The sequence below is a fragment of the Gracilinanus agilis genome, chromosome 2 (assembly GCF_016433145.1).
Source record: "Gracilinanus agilis isolate LMUSP501 chromosome 2, AgileGrace, whole genome shotgun sequence".
NCBI classification, from domain to species: Eukaryota; Metazoa; Chordata; class Mammalia; order Didelphimorphia; family Didelphidae; genus Gracilinanus; species Gracilinanus agilis.
Window position 1 is genome coordinate 270,587,406 of NC_058131.1, and position 16,765 is coordinate 270,604,170.

The following is a 16,765-nucleotide window of genomic DNA, read 5'->3' on the forward strand; positions in this document are numbered from 1 at the left end:
AGGTGTAAAAAGAATGGAAAGGTTGGGGGGGGGGAAGAGGAAGAACGAGGTAATCAAGAACTTTGATGCCAAATAAGATTTTGACAGTCTCCAAAGTTTACTGAGTAGGAGGATGGCATGGTTGGACCTGTGCTTTAGAAAAAATATTTTGACAACTGAATGATGAAATAGAGGAGGGAGAGACTTATGGTAAGCAGACCAAACAGCAGACTATTTAAATAGTTCAGGCATTAGGGAATGGGGGCTTGTATCAGGATGGTGACAGTGTCAGAAAAGATAAAAAGGCATTTAGGAGAGATATTGTGAAAGTACAAATGACAAAATTTGGTAACAGATTAAGATGGGGGAGTAAAAGGGGAATGAAAGCGAAGAGTCGAAGAAGACACCTAGGTTGCAAGTCTAGTTGCCTGGGAGGGAGGTGGCATTCTCAAAAGTAACAGGGACATTAGGAAGGGAGTGTTTTTTGGAAAAGATGAGTTCAATTTTGGACACATCTAGTTTGAGATATCTAATAGGGAAATAGGATATATGAGATTGGAGGTAGGAAGAGTTAAGGGCTAGATAAGTAGATATGAGAATCATTTTCAGAGAGAGTAGTGTCCCAAAAACCTAGAGAAAAGAGTATTAAAGGAGAAGAGAGAGGTAAAGAAGGATGAAGACAGAAAAATGCTTGGATTTGACAATTAAGAGATCACTGGTAACTTTGGAGAGAAGAGTTTTGGTTGAATGGATAGAGGGAAAGGGAGTTTTCATCTAGACAGCTTTAAATTATGAATCACATGGATTCAGAGAGAACAAGAGAGTTTATTAATCATATTATAGTAGATTATAACATTCATTACAGTAGTAATGTTCTCCAGACCCAGGGCTAGGATAGTGATCCCCAGGTAGGGGATAGGAGAGAGCAAGGACAAAAATTCTAGACCTGAGCCAGTCTGAGTAGATAGACAGCCTAATGTCTGGTTGTAGGAAAACAGATGTATTCATTTTCCCTAAGCAGGACTATTCATAATTTTTCATCATCTTTGTAGGATGAGTTTATAATCTAGATTGGTATTCCCTTAATTGTAATCTAAATGTTTGCTGGCTTAGGCATTTTATAGACTTTTCTGAATCCTTCATTGTAGCAAATGATTTATATTAGATGTCCACAGGAAATGGTGATAGTCTACATATGTTCTATTTATCTGTTTTCCATTTTTTCCACACTGTTTAAATAAGTGAGACTGGAATTTTAACTGAATTCCATCTTTTATTTTTATTTTATCTTTTGGTTTAATAATTGATTTTGGTATTTGCTCTATGAAACTGACAGCTGATTTGAAAATGAGACCAAATGCCAAGGTCTTATAAAAATTGTAAAAATATTATTTGGTTATTTGCCATGTTGACTACCTCCAGACTATCTTTTCATGAAAGTATTTATAATGTAAAGGATTCTGTGCATTCTCTAAAGCTTTTGATTCTTTTATTTTTTTATTCCTAAACCACGTTTTTTCATTTTGTTCTTTTGCCAGCCTTTCCTATGCTTACCTTCACATTCAAGTTACCAAGTAGTAAAGTGTATGCTGCCTTAATTTGGAAATTCTTATCAAGTTCATCTTTACCTCCTCATCCTCTTCAAGATTTGGCAAGTAAACTATAATTATCTTGATAGTGATCTTTTAAAAAATGCTCATGAGAAGTGCAATGCAAGATAATCACGTGTCCTAAGAAGTGATAAATGTTATCTTTGGACAGTGTCTTCTGTTTTCCTTTAGAGTAATACTAACAAAATTCTTAAGATTCAGTTTTTCCAGCTGGTCTAAAAACTACATGAATTTTGGCATTTCCCACATGTTTTTCTACCAGTGATTGCAGTAACAGAAGGGGACCACATAGGACTAGGGACCATTTCGAAATTTTCTTTGTTTCTTGAGTTTCCTTGGCTAAAGACCTCATCACATAGCAGTCAGACTCTAATAGTTAGCTTTTCCATATTTGAAGAGCTTAGTCTTCACAAAACAATCTGTTTTTAGCATTGTATTTGCCTTTCTAGCATGGTAGAACTTGTCAAGCAGTGGGCTTTAGTGGCACAGCCTTCAAGAATCCTAGGTCATCTGAATGGCACAGGCATTAACTTTTTAAATTTAAGGAACCTGACCCTATAGGGACACAGATGTGGAGGCAAAGAGAGAGAAAGTCTTTGCATGTTCCCTCTTTTGACAAAAGTATCTGCATTTTAGAAACTGGCTTCCATTCCATTCCATGCAAAAAAATCATACAGTACTTTTTGTCCTTGTTTAAAAAAACCCTTCCCATCCATGTCCTTCCTATTAGGAGAAAAAAGCTGACAGTTATGTGTCAAAGCTGAAATGCTGACATTTGTAAGACTACTATGCACTATTATAATATAAAAACTTGTAAAAAGGAAGAGGGCTGCTTTGTTAAATTACTCCCTTCATAGCAATGTGTATTTTCTTTATAAATGAAGCTTTTACTAATCTGTCTTGAAGTGTGGGAGCTATGGTTTTTATTGTTCCACTGGGAAGTGGTATACTATACTGCAACAACGTCTAGGTGAAATGACTGTGTTCCTTGTGCATATAAAAGCTGATCTATGGTGTTTATGAATCATTAGAAGTCATATTCAAAATGTTACAAAAATGCTGGTAGAAGGGAATCAGGTTAAACTCCTAAATGTATTGATGAAGTATTCAAGAAGATAAAGGCAATATTGTTTATGAAAGTAGGTAAGTATTAAAAACTCTTGATAACTGAAAATACATGCATTAAGAGTCACAAATGTGATACAGGTCAAATCTGAATAAAGATGATGTCTAGTACCTGGCTTTTCTCAAGATTGTGGCAATGGTGAGCTTAAGAGACCAGTAAATGTGCATTAGCCAAAGACTGACTTAACACAGCTAAGCTGTGGTTTTGTTTACTCTTTACCCATTCTAGCTAACCTGTGATTATCAACCTTTACCCTTTTTTAGACTAGGAAACTTGGAATTGACAGCAATCTTTCACATAAGGAATATGAAATTTCATTTTAACTTCAAATATTATCTAAGCACTGGCTCTCAGCCAGGACATATATATGTTAATAACATCTTCTAAAACCTATGCATAGCCCAAGGCAACAATCTGAGACATAAGGGACCTTATTTTGGATTTTATCAGATGACTTAGGAGGGTGCCATATTAAGTTACATGATAAACACTGAATATGCAGTCATATTGGCTTTACTAAAATAAGTGAAAGGCTATCATTTTAGATAACCATCTTAGGTCTTCCTTACCACTGCTTTGTGATATCGAACATCATGACTACCCCATTACAGTTCTTATATACATCTAGGAACTCGGCATCCAGAGCCATTTCTGATTCTGCCTAGGAAGAAAAAGGAACAGAGATCACAAATGATTCTATCCTCCCAAAGGCACTTGCAGACATTTTTTAAGATTCACAAAAACTTTTTAAAGGTTTTAGGCAAGCATCTTTGACTAAAAGAACAAAAATATTTAGATGTTAGATGCTGTCATTTTGAATATTAACAAGTTTGTATCCTGAAGCAAGGGAGAAAAAATGTGTTAAGCAGGCAGCCATTCTGGAGCAGGGCATTTCTTCTGGGTTAGCTTCTAACATGTCGCCAAAGAACTATTTACAGGGCATAATTTGCAAAATGCTGGAACCTTTCCTAGCTCCTCTTCTACTTTGGGCCATATCTACTGGTTCTGTGAAACTCTAAAGCCATAGGGGCTCCTAGGAAAGAATAAATTATTCGTTTCTGCCCTTTGACAAAAGTCTCATGTATTCCTAAGTAGGCCCTCCTCCTGTTCGTTGAGGATAGAATGTCACTATAAAGTTCTCTCCAGACGTGGCAGCTGGACTGGTGAATTCCAGGAACACTCCAAGTCATTGCTAGGGTGCAGAACTCTACTGAATTCTAACCATTTGCAAAGTGCCTGAAATTTTCTTGATAGTGATATTGAACTGGGATTCAGAAGGTACGTGTGTTCTCTAACTCTGGCTTTGTCACTACCTGGACAAATCACTTCACTCTACTGTTAAGAGCTTTGTTCTTTGCCTATAAATTGATATGGTAACACTTGCTTCATATAATTCCCAAAATATTATAAGACCAAAAATGATAAAAATTGGAGTGAAAGCATAACAAAACACTTGAAAATTTAAAAACACCAAATTATTCTTTTCAATACAAATAGTGTGGCTATAACTCTGTCAACGAAGACTGCAACTCCATCCCCTCAACAACCTTAGATGAATTTTCCCTAACTGCTGTGACTAAAACAAACAAAAACTCCATCACTTCTTGGCCAAACATCACTAGATGATTATCTCTTAGAAATCTGGGTCAGCTGATCTTCAAATGAAAGATATACAGCTTATCTCAAGGCTTGTATTCAAAGCTTTCTAGTGTGGTAGGACCTGCCATGACGTACAGTCCCCCTGGTGTGGCTCTCAAGAACTCAAATTCACCTCCATTACACAATGTGGCATTATTTGTGGAGGAATACTGTCTTAATTATTGGAAATCAGGTCCCACATCAGATTTTACACTTGAACTTTAGGTGGCAAGGGCAATGGAGAAACACGCATCTAAAACAAAGCTTGTACTTTCTGAAGTCAGATTCTAAATTCCAGTGTTTCACAGGCTATAGACTAACATGTTGCCACATAATTAAAAAGTACCTCAGCAGCTGGGAGACTGGTATATCTCTGATACAACCGTGTTCACTGGGAACAGAGGTCATCTTTTGATTACCCAGATTTATCTTTTCAGAGTTTATGTTCTAGAACATTTATGTTTAAAGGGTCTCAAGAGTCTGAAGAAAGGACTTAGCTTCAAACCAATTTTTTAACTCTGGAATCTGCTTAAAGATTTTTGTGAAGGGCAATTCAAGAGTGAGGAACTGGGTAGCAAAATAGCACAGTGGAGAGAGTGCCAAGTCTGGAGTCAAGAGGAACTGGGTTCAATTCTGGCCTCAGACACTTCCTGTCACTTAACCTCAATTCCTTAGCCCTTACCACTTTTCTGCCTTGGAACTGATACTTAATATCAATTCTTTAAAAAAACAAAAAAAAAATACAACTCACTTAAAACAATCATCAGGAATGTCAAATATTAGTGGTTATTCTTGGGTATGTAAAAAGGAAACACATACTTCACTAACGTGTTAGTTCAGATGATGTTTGACATAACTTGGAAATAGATTCAAGCAGCCTCTTAACAAAACAGATAGGACACATGAATGGATTAAACTAGTACCATGGTATGTTGTTACCATATATGGGCTCTGAAGAGATGCAAGAAGAGTAAGTGAAGTAGGTGGATCTGATGGGGGCACTTAACTGAAGAGATGAGGAGGATAAAGAGTAGGGAAAGATTGGGGGGAGGGGTCCAGAATAATAAAGGGCCTTCATTTCGAAGTTGGAAATCTGTAAGTTTAAAAAATTGCTCAAAAGAGCTGAGTAAGATGGCCAAAAAGCAGTCATGGCTCTAAATGCTCTTGTTAGGCTATCTGGAAAATTTAGAATTCGAAATCCAAACTTCGTATGGTTGCCATCAATGTTATGATTAAAAATGATAAAGACTGATAAAATGAGGGAAATTAGTAGTTTAATTAAAGCCATGGCCATGTCGATAAAAATATATAATTTGACCACATGTCTGATAAAATCTCTTCAAAGATACCACCAGTGCCGCCCATCCTATGTAGCCAAGAGAGAGAGCCCGTCTCAAGCCTAACCTCTGAATCTTAAGCTGCCCTATACGTGGGGACGTCTGATGTCCCCACGTCCAAAACCGGAAACCAGAAACCCATTGGATCATGGGGAATGTAGTCTCAAAGTCCCCACGTGTCCACAGGAAGTTTGTAAGATACTTTTAAATGGCACCTCCCTGAATTCCAAACCCACATTATCAAATAAACGAGCCTGGGAATACATTATGAGCATAAAACAACAGATCTTGATCATTTAAAAAATATATTTGGGGGCAGGATGGTGGATTGAAAGCCAGGCCTAGAGATGGGAGGTCTTGGGTTTAAATCTGCCCTCAGATACTTCCTAGCTGTGTGACCCTGGGTAAGTCACTTAACCCCCACTGCCTAGCTCTCTCTCTTTTTTTTTAAAACCCTTGTACTTCGGTGTATTGTCTCATAGGTGGAAGAGTGGTAAGGGTGGGCAATGGGGGTCAAGTGACTTGCCCAGGGTCACATAGCTGGGAAGCGGCTGAGGCCGGGTTTGAACCTAGGACCTCCTGTCTCTAGGCCTGACTCTCACTCCACTGAGCTACCCAGCTGCCCCTAACTGCCTAGCTCTTAATACTCTTCTGCCCTGGAACCAATTCTAAGATGGAGGGTAAAAATTATTTTAAAAAAATATAAGTTGATAAAAATATATTTGAGTGAAGATGAAGAACAGGCTATATCAAAATTTGCTTACCTCCTGAGGATCATTTTCCAGTTTCAAACCGTCTCCTCGTTTTTTGCACTTTCCTTAGTAAAAGACAGAAATAAATTATGGACTGAAACTGCTGAATTTAAAAATGCAAAAAGGAATTTTACAATTTAGCTAATCCAACATATACTTAGATATATGATTCCCTCTTTTCCTTTAAAATAGTCATTCAGCCTCTTCCTACATACTTCCAATAATGGAGAACTCATTCCATTGCATTTCCTGTTATATGAACTTGGAAAGATTTTATTGGATGAATATCAATGAAATGAAAGCTAGGGTGAAATTGAAACCCCATCCTAGGCAAGAAACAGTAATGTAATACTGACTAGGACCAGCATAAAGCAGCGCCTGAAAAGAAATTGCATTCTAATTGTTTCCTAGTCTTTCAGTGAAAAGGAAAATGCAACATTGTTTCAAAACTGGAACGAAGAATGAATTAAGATGCATACAGATCAGGATAAATGTGCAGACTATTTTAAACAAAAGCCAGAAAATCCAGGTTGCACTAACCTGAAGCCCTAGTGCATAACAAAACAGTTTACAATAGGATGTTGGGAAAACCTGATATTAAGCACCTTCATGTGAATTGTTTCTAGTGAATTCAGCAGCAAAATGATCATAAAGCTGCAATGACTGGCCTAGAAGGAAAGGTAGGCTCTCAAACTAGTTTCTAAACCAGTTTTAAGTAAAACTTTAAGACAGGCAAGGAACCTTTTTCGGATGAACATCTAATGGATCCCCTAAGAGTCTGACTTCTTTCTCCTTCCTGTCACCTTGTCACTTACTGATTTGATATTTGTGTACTGTACGCCAGTGATGGCACCAAATCTTTACTACAACCATTAAACTAGAGGAAGAAGTCAGAAAGAATTTCTGAACATTTCTTCTTCTTTTTTAAATTAAAACCCTTACCATCTGTCTTGGAATATTGGCTCCAAGGCAGAAGAGTGGTAAGGGCTAGGCAATGGGGGTCAAGTGACTTGCCCAGGGTCACACAGCTGGGAAGTGTCTGAGGCCACATTTGAACCCAGGACCTCCTAACTCTAGGCCTGGCTCTCCATCCACTGAGCAACCCAGCTGCCCCCATGAACATTTCTAAATTTATAAATTCTCCTTTCTCTCCCCTCCAAGAAAACCAGAAAGGGGAAAATATTTCACCAGATAAAAACACAGGTTATCTAATACTCATTTAAAAGACAGTGGCTAGGGACAGCTAAGTGGAAAAGTGGATAGAATGCCAGGCCTGGAGTTGGGAGGTCCTGGGTTCAAATCTAACCTCAGATACTTCCCAGGGCAAATCACTTAACACATTTGCCTAGAAGGGATTAAAAAAAGCAAATGGCTTGATTTTAAATAGCTATAACTAACTATACATACCTTTTTGGGTAAAGATGAGAGAATGATCAATATTTGTGAAAATGAAAAATATTTCAGAGGCTTTATTCATTAGAAGCAAGAAAGTGGTTTTCCACTATCAAAGAAGAAATTGTTTCAGTGATAGTACTGCTTACCATTAAGTCTGAAAAGATAATATATTGCCACCAAAATGTCAGTATTTTTTGAGTCATAGAATATAGGGCTAGAAAGGACACTGAGTGATAAAATATTTCTAAGCATGGCTTATACTCATCCAAAAGGGGGGGGGGAAGCTGCATATTCTTACAGGTCCCCAGAAAAGGGAATTTTTATATCCTTTCAATTATCCTTGAATTGGTCATCTTCCTCTTGAGAACCTTTCCAAGACAGAAAAGTGGTCAGGATCTGTCACGGGCTTTTCCTCAATCCACTCTTGGTGGCCCCTCTTCAATCTCAAGGGTTCAATCATCGTCTATGACTCCTAGATTTATATATCCTGGTCTTTCTCTTGAACTTCAATTGCTAAGGGTTCATTTTCGACTGGATGTCCTTTGGGCCTCTAAACCCACTCTTCTGAATATTCCTCTTTCAGAGAAAAGCAAAATCATTCTTCCAGTCATTCAGGTTCAAAATGTTGTAGTTAGTCATCCTCAACTCTTCACACCTTCACCTCACAAAGCCTCACTAATTTTTAGGTCTTGATTATTTCTACAACATCTCTCACATCCAGTCCCTTTTCTCTGACCATGCCAGTCCCCAACACAACTCTCAAAACTTCCTGCTATCCTAGGATCAACTACAAACTGTTTGGCCATCACAATATGGCTCTAGTCTAACTTTCTAGCTTTATGTTTTATCAGAGATATTCGCTTTCATGCGCTCTTTGGTTCAGTCATGATGGCCTTCTTGCAGCCTGCCTCTATGACTCTGCACAGTCTCTCCATTATGCTTGAAAGAGATTTCCTCCTTACCTCCACCTCTTAGAAATCACCAGTTCAAACCTTTAAAGCTCAGCTGAAGCACCACCAGCATTAAATTTCCCTGACAGAATTTCTACCTGATTTCATTTGAATATCATTATAAGACCATCCCCACTAATTTTGAATGTATTATTTTATATATAATGAGTACATGTTGTTCTCCCCCTCCCCCAATGGTATTTAAGTTCCTTGAGAGAAAAGACTATCTTTTTGTTTTTGTATCTCTGGTGTCTTGTGTAGTGTCTAGCATAACAGGCACTAAGTGCTTGCTGATTTGTTTCTTCTTTTATATAGGCAAAAATGATTCTGGTTCCTTTCATCCTTCTTCAACAATACTTTCTAATTTCTTGTCTATTTTTATGTTCATTTTTGAACCCTTCAATCATCTTCATGAACAAAAAAACCCCTAGAAATTATTTTAAAATATTTTATTTTTATAGTCTCTGACGACTTTATAAATCCTGAGTTCAAAAGACAAATGTCTTCTTTTCTATTAATCTTGTTACATAAGATTAATTATACCATTAGAAGTAAGAAGAATCTAGTCTAATCTTTTTATAGATGGGAAAATAGAGGCCCAGAGAAATGAAGTGAATTTGCCTGTCATTCACACAACTATTAAGCAGCAGACTCTAAATTTGAATCCAGGTCTTTCGGGATCCCAAACCTACACTTTCCCACTATATCATTATATTAATTTATTAGTGTTTAAGAGGATCTGTGGAAAGCTGCACTGTATAGAAAACAGAGGCCTGACCTTGGAGGCAATCAGTCTGACCTGCAACATATAAATTGTGAGCCTAAGCAAGCCACAAAGCAAAAAAGAGCTGCCCTCCAGGAGTTTATATTCTAAGGGAAGAAACAAAATTCCATTTTTTAAAATTAGACTTAAGAGGGGCAAAATCCCTGCATGGAGTAAGAATAGGTGGCAATGGCGGCAGTAGAGTGGCTCAGTGTATTGAGAGCCAGGCCTAGAGATGGGAGGCCCTGGGTTCAAATTTGACCTCAGACACTTCCTAGCTATGTGACCCTGAGAAAATCACTTAACCCCTGTTGCTTAGCTTTTACCACTCTTCTGCCTAGGAACCAATATACAGTATTGATTCTAAGAGGGAAGGTATAAGTTAAAAAAAAAAAAAAAAAAAAGAATAAGTTGCCCTGGTGCTTTGGTTAGTCATATGGATAAAAGTGAAGAATTGCTTTTACCAGAATCGAAATTGTAACAAAAGGATACTGTAGGTTATATAGTTATTTTCTAAAAATGCATGGCAGTTCAAACTAGCTAAAGTAAATAACTTATTTATCATAAGACCTTCAAATGACAGTTACAAACTCGTTATGCTTCAAATTGGACTGTCAGATGACTCATTCAATAATACACCTACCTTCATCATTCTGGTATTAATAAAAAATTATTAGTTCAGCTATAATTTCTAAAGGATTATAAAATGGTTAAACAAGTGAACCCACAAAAGGTTAGTACCACTGTGACCCAAACTGCCTCAATTACACTCCAGCAGCTCCAACCTTCCTCACACTGTGTGGACAGAATTGCTCCCCAGGATTCTCTTACCCAGCATCCCATTTGCATGCTCACACTGAGTGTGAACACCGAGTGCTTACGTACAGAGGATAAAGTTTTGGTGTGACTCCATCTCTCTCTTTCCCTGAACATGGCTGCTGAAGCTGGCTTTCAGCCAGGCAGGAGAATTTACACACATGGTCTTACTTTAGTTAGAAATTTAGGCTCTGAACTTCTATTTCTTTTTTTAAATTTCTTCTACTTCAAGTGATTATTAATAAACTTTATAAAATGAATACTTGGGAGTTATTGATATTAATTTAAATCTTACAACACTGTGGTGAATGTGGTGAAACAGCAGAATGATGTTCAAATTCTACTTTTAACAAGGTTAGCAAGGATGACAGATAGATTCTAAGAGTAATAGAGGAAGGCTAGCCTTCCACATCAGAAAAACTTAAACTCAACATTAACAGAATGTTATTTTTTAAAGTAAAATGAAAAGACTGCTAACAAGCATATCTGAAACTCAGGGTTCTTTGCACACTATTACTGAACCCAAGAACAAAAACTCCAAAAACAATGTATGGTATTGCTGCCCCCCTCCCCCCCATGCACGGTTACTCAAATATCAGCCAATTTTTCCATTTCCTCCTTGTGTCTTATCTAAATCTATTCCAGCCACATTTCTCTTTTTCTCAGGAGGGATAAAGATGTTTCTATGAGAAGCTAACATGAGAATTGCTTATTTTTAACCCTGAATGTAAAAATGTATAGATTTGTTATGATTGCTTATTCAAAGGGATATGGGTTTACATAAGCTTTTTTCTGAGATATTTCCCCCATTAAAAAAAATGCTACCTTTTCTGTTAATACTTACAAATACACTTCCAAACAAAATCTGTTACAAACCCATCTCTATGTTCTTTTCCTGCTCAAAATAAATTAGATAACTGATTGAAAGTCAAATTTTATAACACTGCTCTCTCCTTGTTTTCCTCCTATCTGTATGACCAAAACTTCTGGCTCCTTTGCTAGATCTTCATCTATGTCATACTTACTAACATGACAATTCCACAAGGGTCTATCCTGGGTTGCCTCTCTTCTTGCTTTGTATTATTTCACTTGGTGATTTCATCAGCTTCCATAGTTTCAATTATCATCTTTAGGCAGGCAACTCAAAGATCTAGTGTCTATTTCTACCTTCCTTCTGATCACCAGTCTCTCATATTAGATACCCTGATCTGGACATCCTATAGACATCTTAAACTCAACATGTCTAAAAATGAATTCATAACTTTCCTACAAAAACTTTTCCGTATTACTCATTTTCCCTTTTAATGTCAACGATTCTCCCAGCCACGAAGGCTCAAAACTTCCATATCAGTTGTCAAGCACTGTTGATTCTACCTTATTAACAATCTCTCACATACTCCCACTTTTTTTTCCTGATACCACCACTACCCTGGTTCAGGCTCTCATTGCTTCATGACTAAACCACTGTGAAAGCTTGTTGGTACCCGTTTCAAGTCTTTCCCCATTCCAATCTATTCTCCAGTGAGCTATCAAAAAGATCTTAAAATGTAGTTCTGACCACATCATCCCTTTCCCTTCCATTCAATAAAATTTGTGGTTCCCTATTATCTCCATGATCAAATATAAAATCCTTAGTCTGTTTTTTTTTTTAAGAACCTTTATAGCCTAGCTCTTATCTACTTTTTCCAGTCTACCTTACCCCTTCTATGTACTTGGGGATCAAGTGACATTAGCCTTTTTGTTGGCCTTCTCACACAACAAATTCTGAGCATTTCCATTGGCTGGCCCCATGCCTATAATTCTATCCCTCCTTATCCAGTTTCCTGGATTCCCTCAAGTTTCAGCTAAAGTCCCACTTTTAAAAGAAGTATTTCCTAGTCTTCCTTAATCTTAATGCTTTTCCTCTTTTGTTACTCCCAATTTATCATATCCATCTTGTATATAGGTATAATAATAATAGTTATTAGCATTTACACAGTTCCATTTACTGGGTAGCATGTATGCTAAGTGCTTTACAATGAACTCATTTGATCCTCACAACAAACTTAGGAGATAGGTGATATTATTATCCACATTTTATAGTTGAGGAAACAGAGGCAAACAAAGGTCAAGCAATTTGCTCCTGAGGTCATACAGCCAGTAAATACCTAAGGCCAGAATTTAAATCAGGTTTTTCTGATTCAAGGAGCAATATTCTATCCACTGTGCCACTGAGTTGCCTCAATTCTTATGCTGTTTAGACAGGAACCATCTTACATTTCTAAGAGTCAAATGACTTCATATTATGCTATGTGCTGTCAAGACCTATTTATCATCTCTGATAATCTGATAAAGATGGCTTGGGAGATGATCTTGACTGTTAACTCATAGCTGCTTCTCCGAAGTGTCATTGAGTCACAAGTTTATTATATATGAAAATTCAAACTCCCTTTCATCCAAAAGCACAGAGAGAGTTTTACAGCTTCACAGACATTGCAATAAGTTTAGACAACACTCAGAAACTTCAAGGTGAAGATAAGAGTACAAGGTTGGATTGTAGCTGCTTCATTATCAGCTAAAAGTCTGGGAATATTTTGCTGGGTCGGGAAGTCCCTGAATTTTTCAGCCTTGAATGTCTAAAACCACTTTTTGAGACCCAGCAGCTGCATTCCTGACCAAAGGGGAGAATGTTAACCTCTTGACTGCTGGTTTGCTAAGAGCTTAAAGCTTTCTAATAAGGAAAGGTGTGGATCAGAAAAGGAGTCAAAAGAGGAGTCTCAGATTTTTATCTATTTGAGACTGTTTCTCTTATTGGCTTCCCACAATGTGCCTCATTTTCAAGTTGATAGATGGTTCTGACTGCTGCTTAGCCAATGACTTATGAAAGAGAACCAAGTATCTCAGGAACAATTTTTAGGACATGCTTAAATGCAATGTCTGCTACTATAAATATTATATCTTAAAATATAGTGAAAATACAGGCATAAGTTTGAAAAGGTTTTCACACTGTTTTATGAATTATACTATGACTTCCTCAAAAGAAAGAATAGTTTTAATGAATGTGTTACAATATGTACCTTCTTTGATATTCATAAAAGCCTCTTATATCACACCAGGGGCATCAAGCATACTTTTAGGACGGTGATACTTAAACCTTTTTTTGTATCAGAGATCCCTTCTGAGAAAGCTTTTTAAATGTATAAAATATTTAAGATTACAAAAGAAATAAAAAGTTAGTGAAAATAAAGATTTTTTTCCCATCCAAGTTCAGAGAATCACTGAAATCTATATGTAGACCCTACGTTAAGCTTTTGCTTTAGATGGGTTCCTCACCTTAAGGGGGAAAAACAAAACAAAACACTAGCTAAAAATATATTTTAGAAATTTAAATTATAAAGTCTAATTCACCCCCCCACTCCACAGATATCCAATAAATAAATATATACATACAATAATTTCCAAGAAGCAAAATCAAAACAAACCAAAAAGGCAATGCAATCTTTGGCTCAGGAAATTAATGTCCTTCAGTAATTCCACTTCAAGATAAGAAGAAATGCTTTTAGTTTAGGGATAATAAAAATCTAAAATAATCAAGTGCCGAGTCACTAGGTATGCAGAAAAAAATAAATTTGCTTTTTAAAGTCTTACAGCAGCCTGAAAGGGGAAATTAGTTAAACTAACAGTGAGGCTTGTACTACTGCCACATGCCATATTGGGCCAGGAGTCAAATACTGCTAAATACAAACTAGCGGAGTCTGAAAAGCACCAAATGGCTACAAGAGAATAATTATTATTCCACATCGTGAAAAGGACAATAGACTTTTGTATAGTAAGACATTTTTGTTATTCTCTGGAAGCAATTTTTTTTAAACCCTTACCTTCCGTCCTGGAGTCAATACTGTGTATTGGTTCCAAGGCAGAAGAGTGGTAAGGGCTAGGCAATGGGGGTCAAGTGACTTGCCCAGGGTCACACAACTGGGAAGTGTCTGAGGCCAGATTTGCAACTAGGACCTCCCGTCTCTAGGCCTGGCTCTCAATTCACTGAGCTACCCAGCTGCCCCCTGGAAGCAATTTTTAAAATGCCACAAAGACACACTAAAAGCACTGAAGAAAAGAGGTTTTTAACATGTAAGTCAACACAAGGCCAAATTGAAATGGCTTAATGTACTTCTGGCTATGAATTCCATTACCACAAACTTAGTATTGAAATCAGTGATCAAAAGGGGAAGAATTTTGTACTATAATTCTAAATTGTCTTTTATTTAAAAATTTTTTAGTAATATTGTTTCCCAGGAAGAATATGAGGGAGATAAGATATGAATTTAAGATAGAAATTACTAATATGGAAATTACATGTTTGCCATTTCAAATAAAGCCTTGTAATTAGAGGATACCATGCAACCATCAATATGCATTAAGATAAGATCTTGAAAAAGGTAAAAAAAAAAGACCAGATCTTATTTAGCACTACACTGCAAAAATGCTTTACTATTGCAAGGCTAGTGCAACTAGTATAAACTCTCACCTAAAGAATCACAGAGGAGAAATTTTTGCCCTGAGCATGAGAAGAAATAAAAATGATTGTTAATGGATGACACTAAAAACATTTTATCAAATGGCTAGAAAAGATGTTCTTCCCACTCCTTCACTTTGTTATGGACTAAATCCCAATCTCTGCCAGTTGTTTTTTCTCTTCCCCTAAAAATCAGCAAAAACTACTTAACTTAATTTCAGCCAGCATCTGATTGAGTCTGGTATTAGTTTTCCAAGATACTAATATCTTGAATAAATCCACTCTTTTGCCAGATTTATCAGGACTCATCAGGACTTACCACAGATTTAAGAAGGAAACTTTGGTAAAGTAACCAGAAATATGTTGTTTTAAAAGGAATTACTAAATAAAATGGAATAAAAGATAAACTCTTGACTATCTTACACTGTGACATTAGTAGTTTATTTTGTAAAAAAATCTATCTTAAAAGCTTATACAGTATACTAAAACTACACATAGAATAAAAGATAACTTATATAAATGGTAAAAAAAAAAAGGATAACACCAAATGTATACAAAATTCATTTCCTTGGACAGGCTGAAATATGCAGCAAATAACTTTTTGCATTAGTAGTATCAAAGTTTAACTTGACAATAAAGGCACAACATCCATATTTTAAAACTATTTAAAATCAAGGCTATTTTAAACAAAGGAAAAATCATCCAATATTTTAAAAAGAACAAAAGCAAGGAAATAAATTGTGGTGATCTTCATGCATAAAACATTAATTTAGGATTACAATTTTAAAAAGGTCAGATGACTTACCCTTGTCAACTACATCCCAGACCTCAACTTTTACAATGTCATCAGTGGCTAAAAAAACAGAAATAAAATAATATTAGAAGCATATACTATGGTTTTTTTTGGCTTTAAAAAATACAATTTTAGTGGAAATTAAGTTCACTGAGAAGAGTCAAAGTGCGAACTGCTATTTCCTCTCTTCACTTGAACTTTATGGCAATGTGGGTTTCATGACCTTTCCATAAAGAAGGCTATAGATTTAATCAACAAATTTAAGATTAACTGATTTAAATAAATTCTTAGTGGCCCAGCTTTGTTACTCCTACCATCCCTCACAGGTACAGTCATTTCTTCAATCTGAAATTTATTAAACTGTACTAATCCAATAGTTATACTTTTTTTTAATCTGCATAAGAATGATTCCTGTATATATGCTTACAGAGGAGACACAAAATACAAATCTAGCTCTTTAATTATCCTAATATTTTGCCAAATATATAGTTAAGGGGAAGTGACTAAAATGAAAGACATTTAAGTATCTTTTGTGCCAACTGTGCCAGATACTACTAGGGATGTAAATATAAAAAATATAATTATTTATACACAAATAAATATAAACATAAATCTAAACAGCCCTCTCTTCGAGTAGACCACACATAGGGAATTTTTGAGGAGACACTGTCAATTGTCATGTCTTTTCCAGTAGTAACAGTAGCACTGATCATATTATTTCTCCCAGAGCAAGAGGAAGAAAGGGAGAATTACAGATGAAAAATTGGCACAGATGGCAAGATACTCAGGTAGGCCTGGACCTGGTTTCCTGGGAAATGGCAGGACAGGATGTGAATCATGGTGAGGAGCTAATTTTTCCATGATAAGAACCTCTGTCAAATCTGTTCAAATCTGGCCTTGGACACAACTAGATGTGTCAATGTACGCAAGTCACACCCTTTGCCTCAGTTTCCTCATCTATAAAATGAAATGGAAAAGGAAAAGGGCAAATTATTTTAGTATCTCTGCCAAGAAAACCCAAAAGGGGTCACCAAGAGTTGGACACACTGAAATAACTGAACAACAAAAATATAGATGTCTATATTCCAAAGTGTCTTTTAATCCAAATTTTCAG

General features: G+C 36.4%; 1 protein-coding gene across 1 annotated transcript in view; it reads right to left on the bottom strand.

Annotated features, from left to right (window-relative positions):
- RABL6 (RAB, member RAS oncogene family like 6) overlaps positions 1-16,765 on the bottom strand; it is a 79,142-nt gene that overhangs the window by 47,195 nt on the left and 15,182 nt on the right. Inside the window, exons 3-5 of the mRNA XM_044663932.1 lie at positions 15,664-15,711; positions 6,455-6,507; positions 3,285-3,376 (exon numbers count right to left, since the gene is read on the bottom strand). Coding sequence (XP_044519867.1) covers positions 3,285-3,376; positions 6,455-6,507; positions 15,664-15,711 — 193 coding nt within the window. The remainder of the gene's footprint in view (positions 1-3,284; positions 3,377-6,454; positions 6,508-15,663; positions 15,712-16,765) is intronic.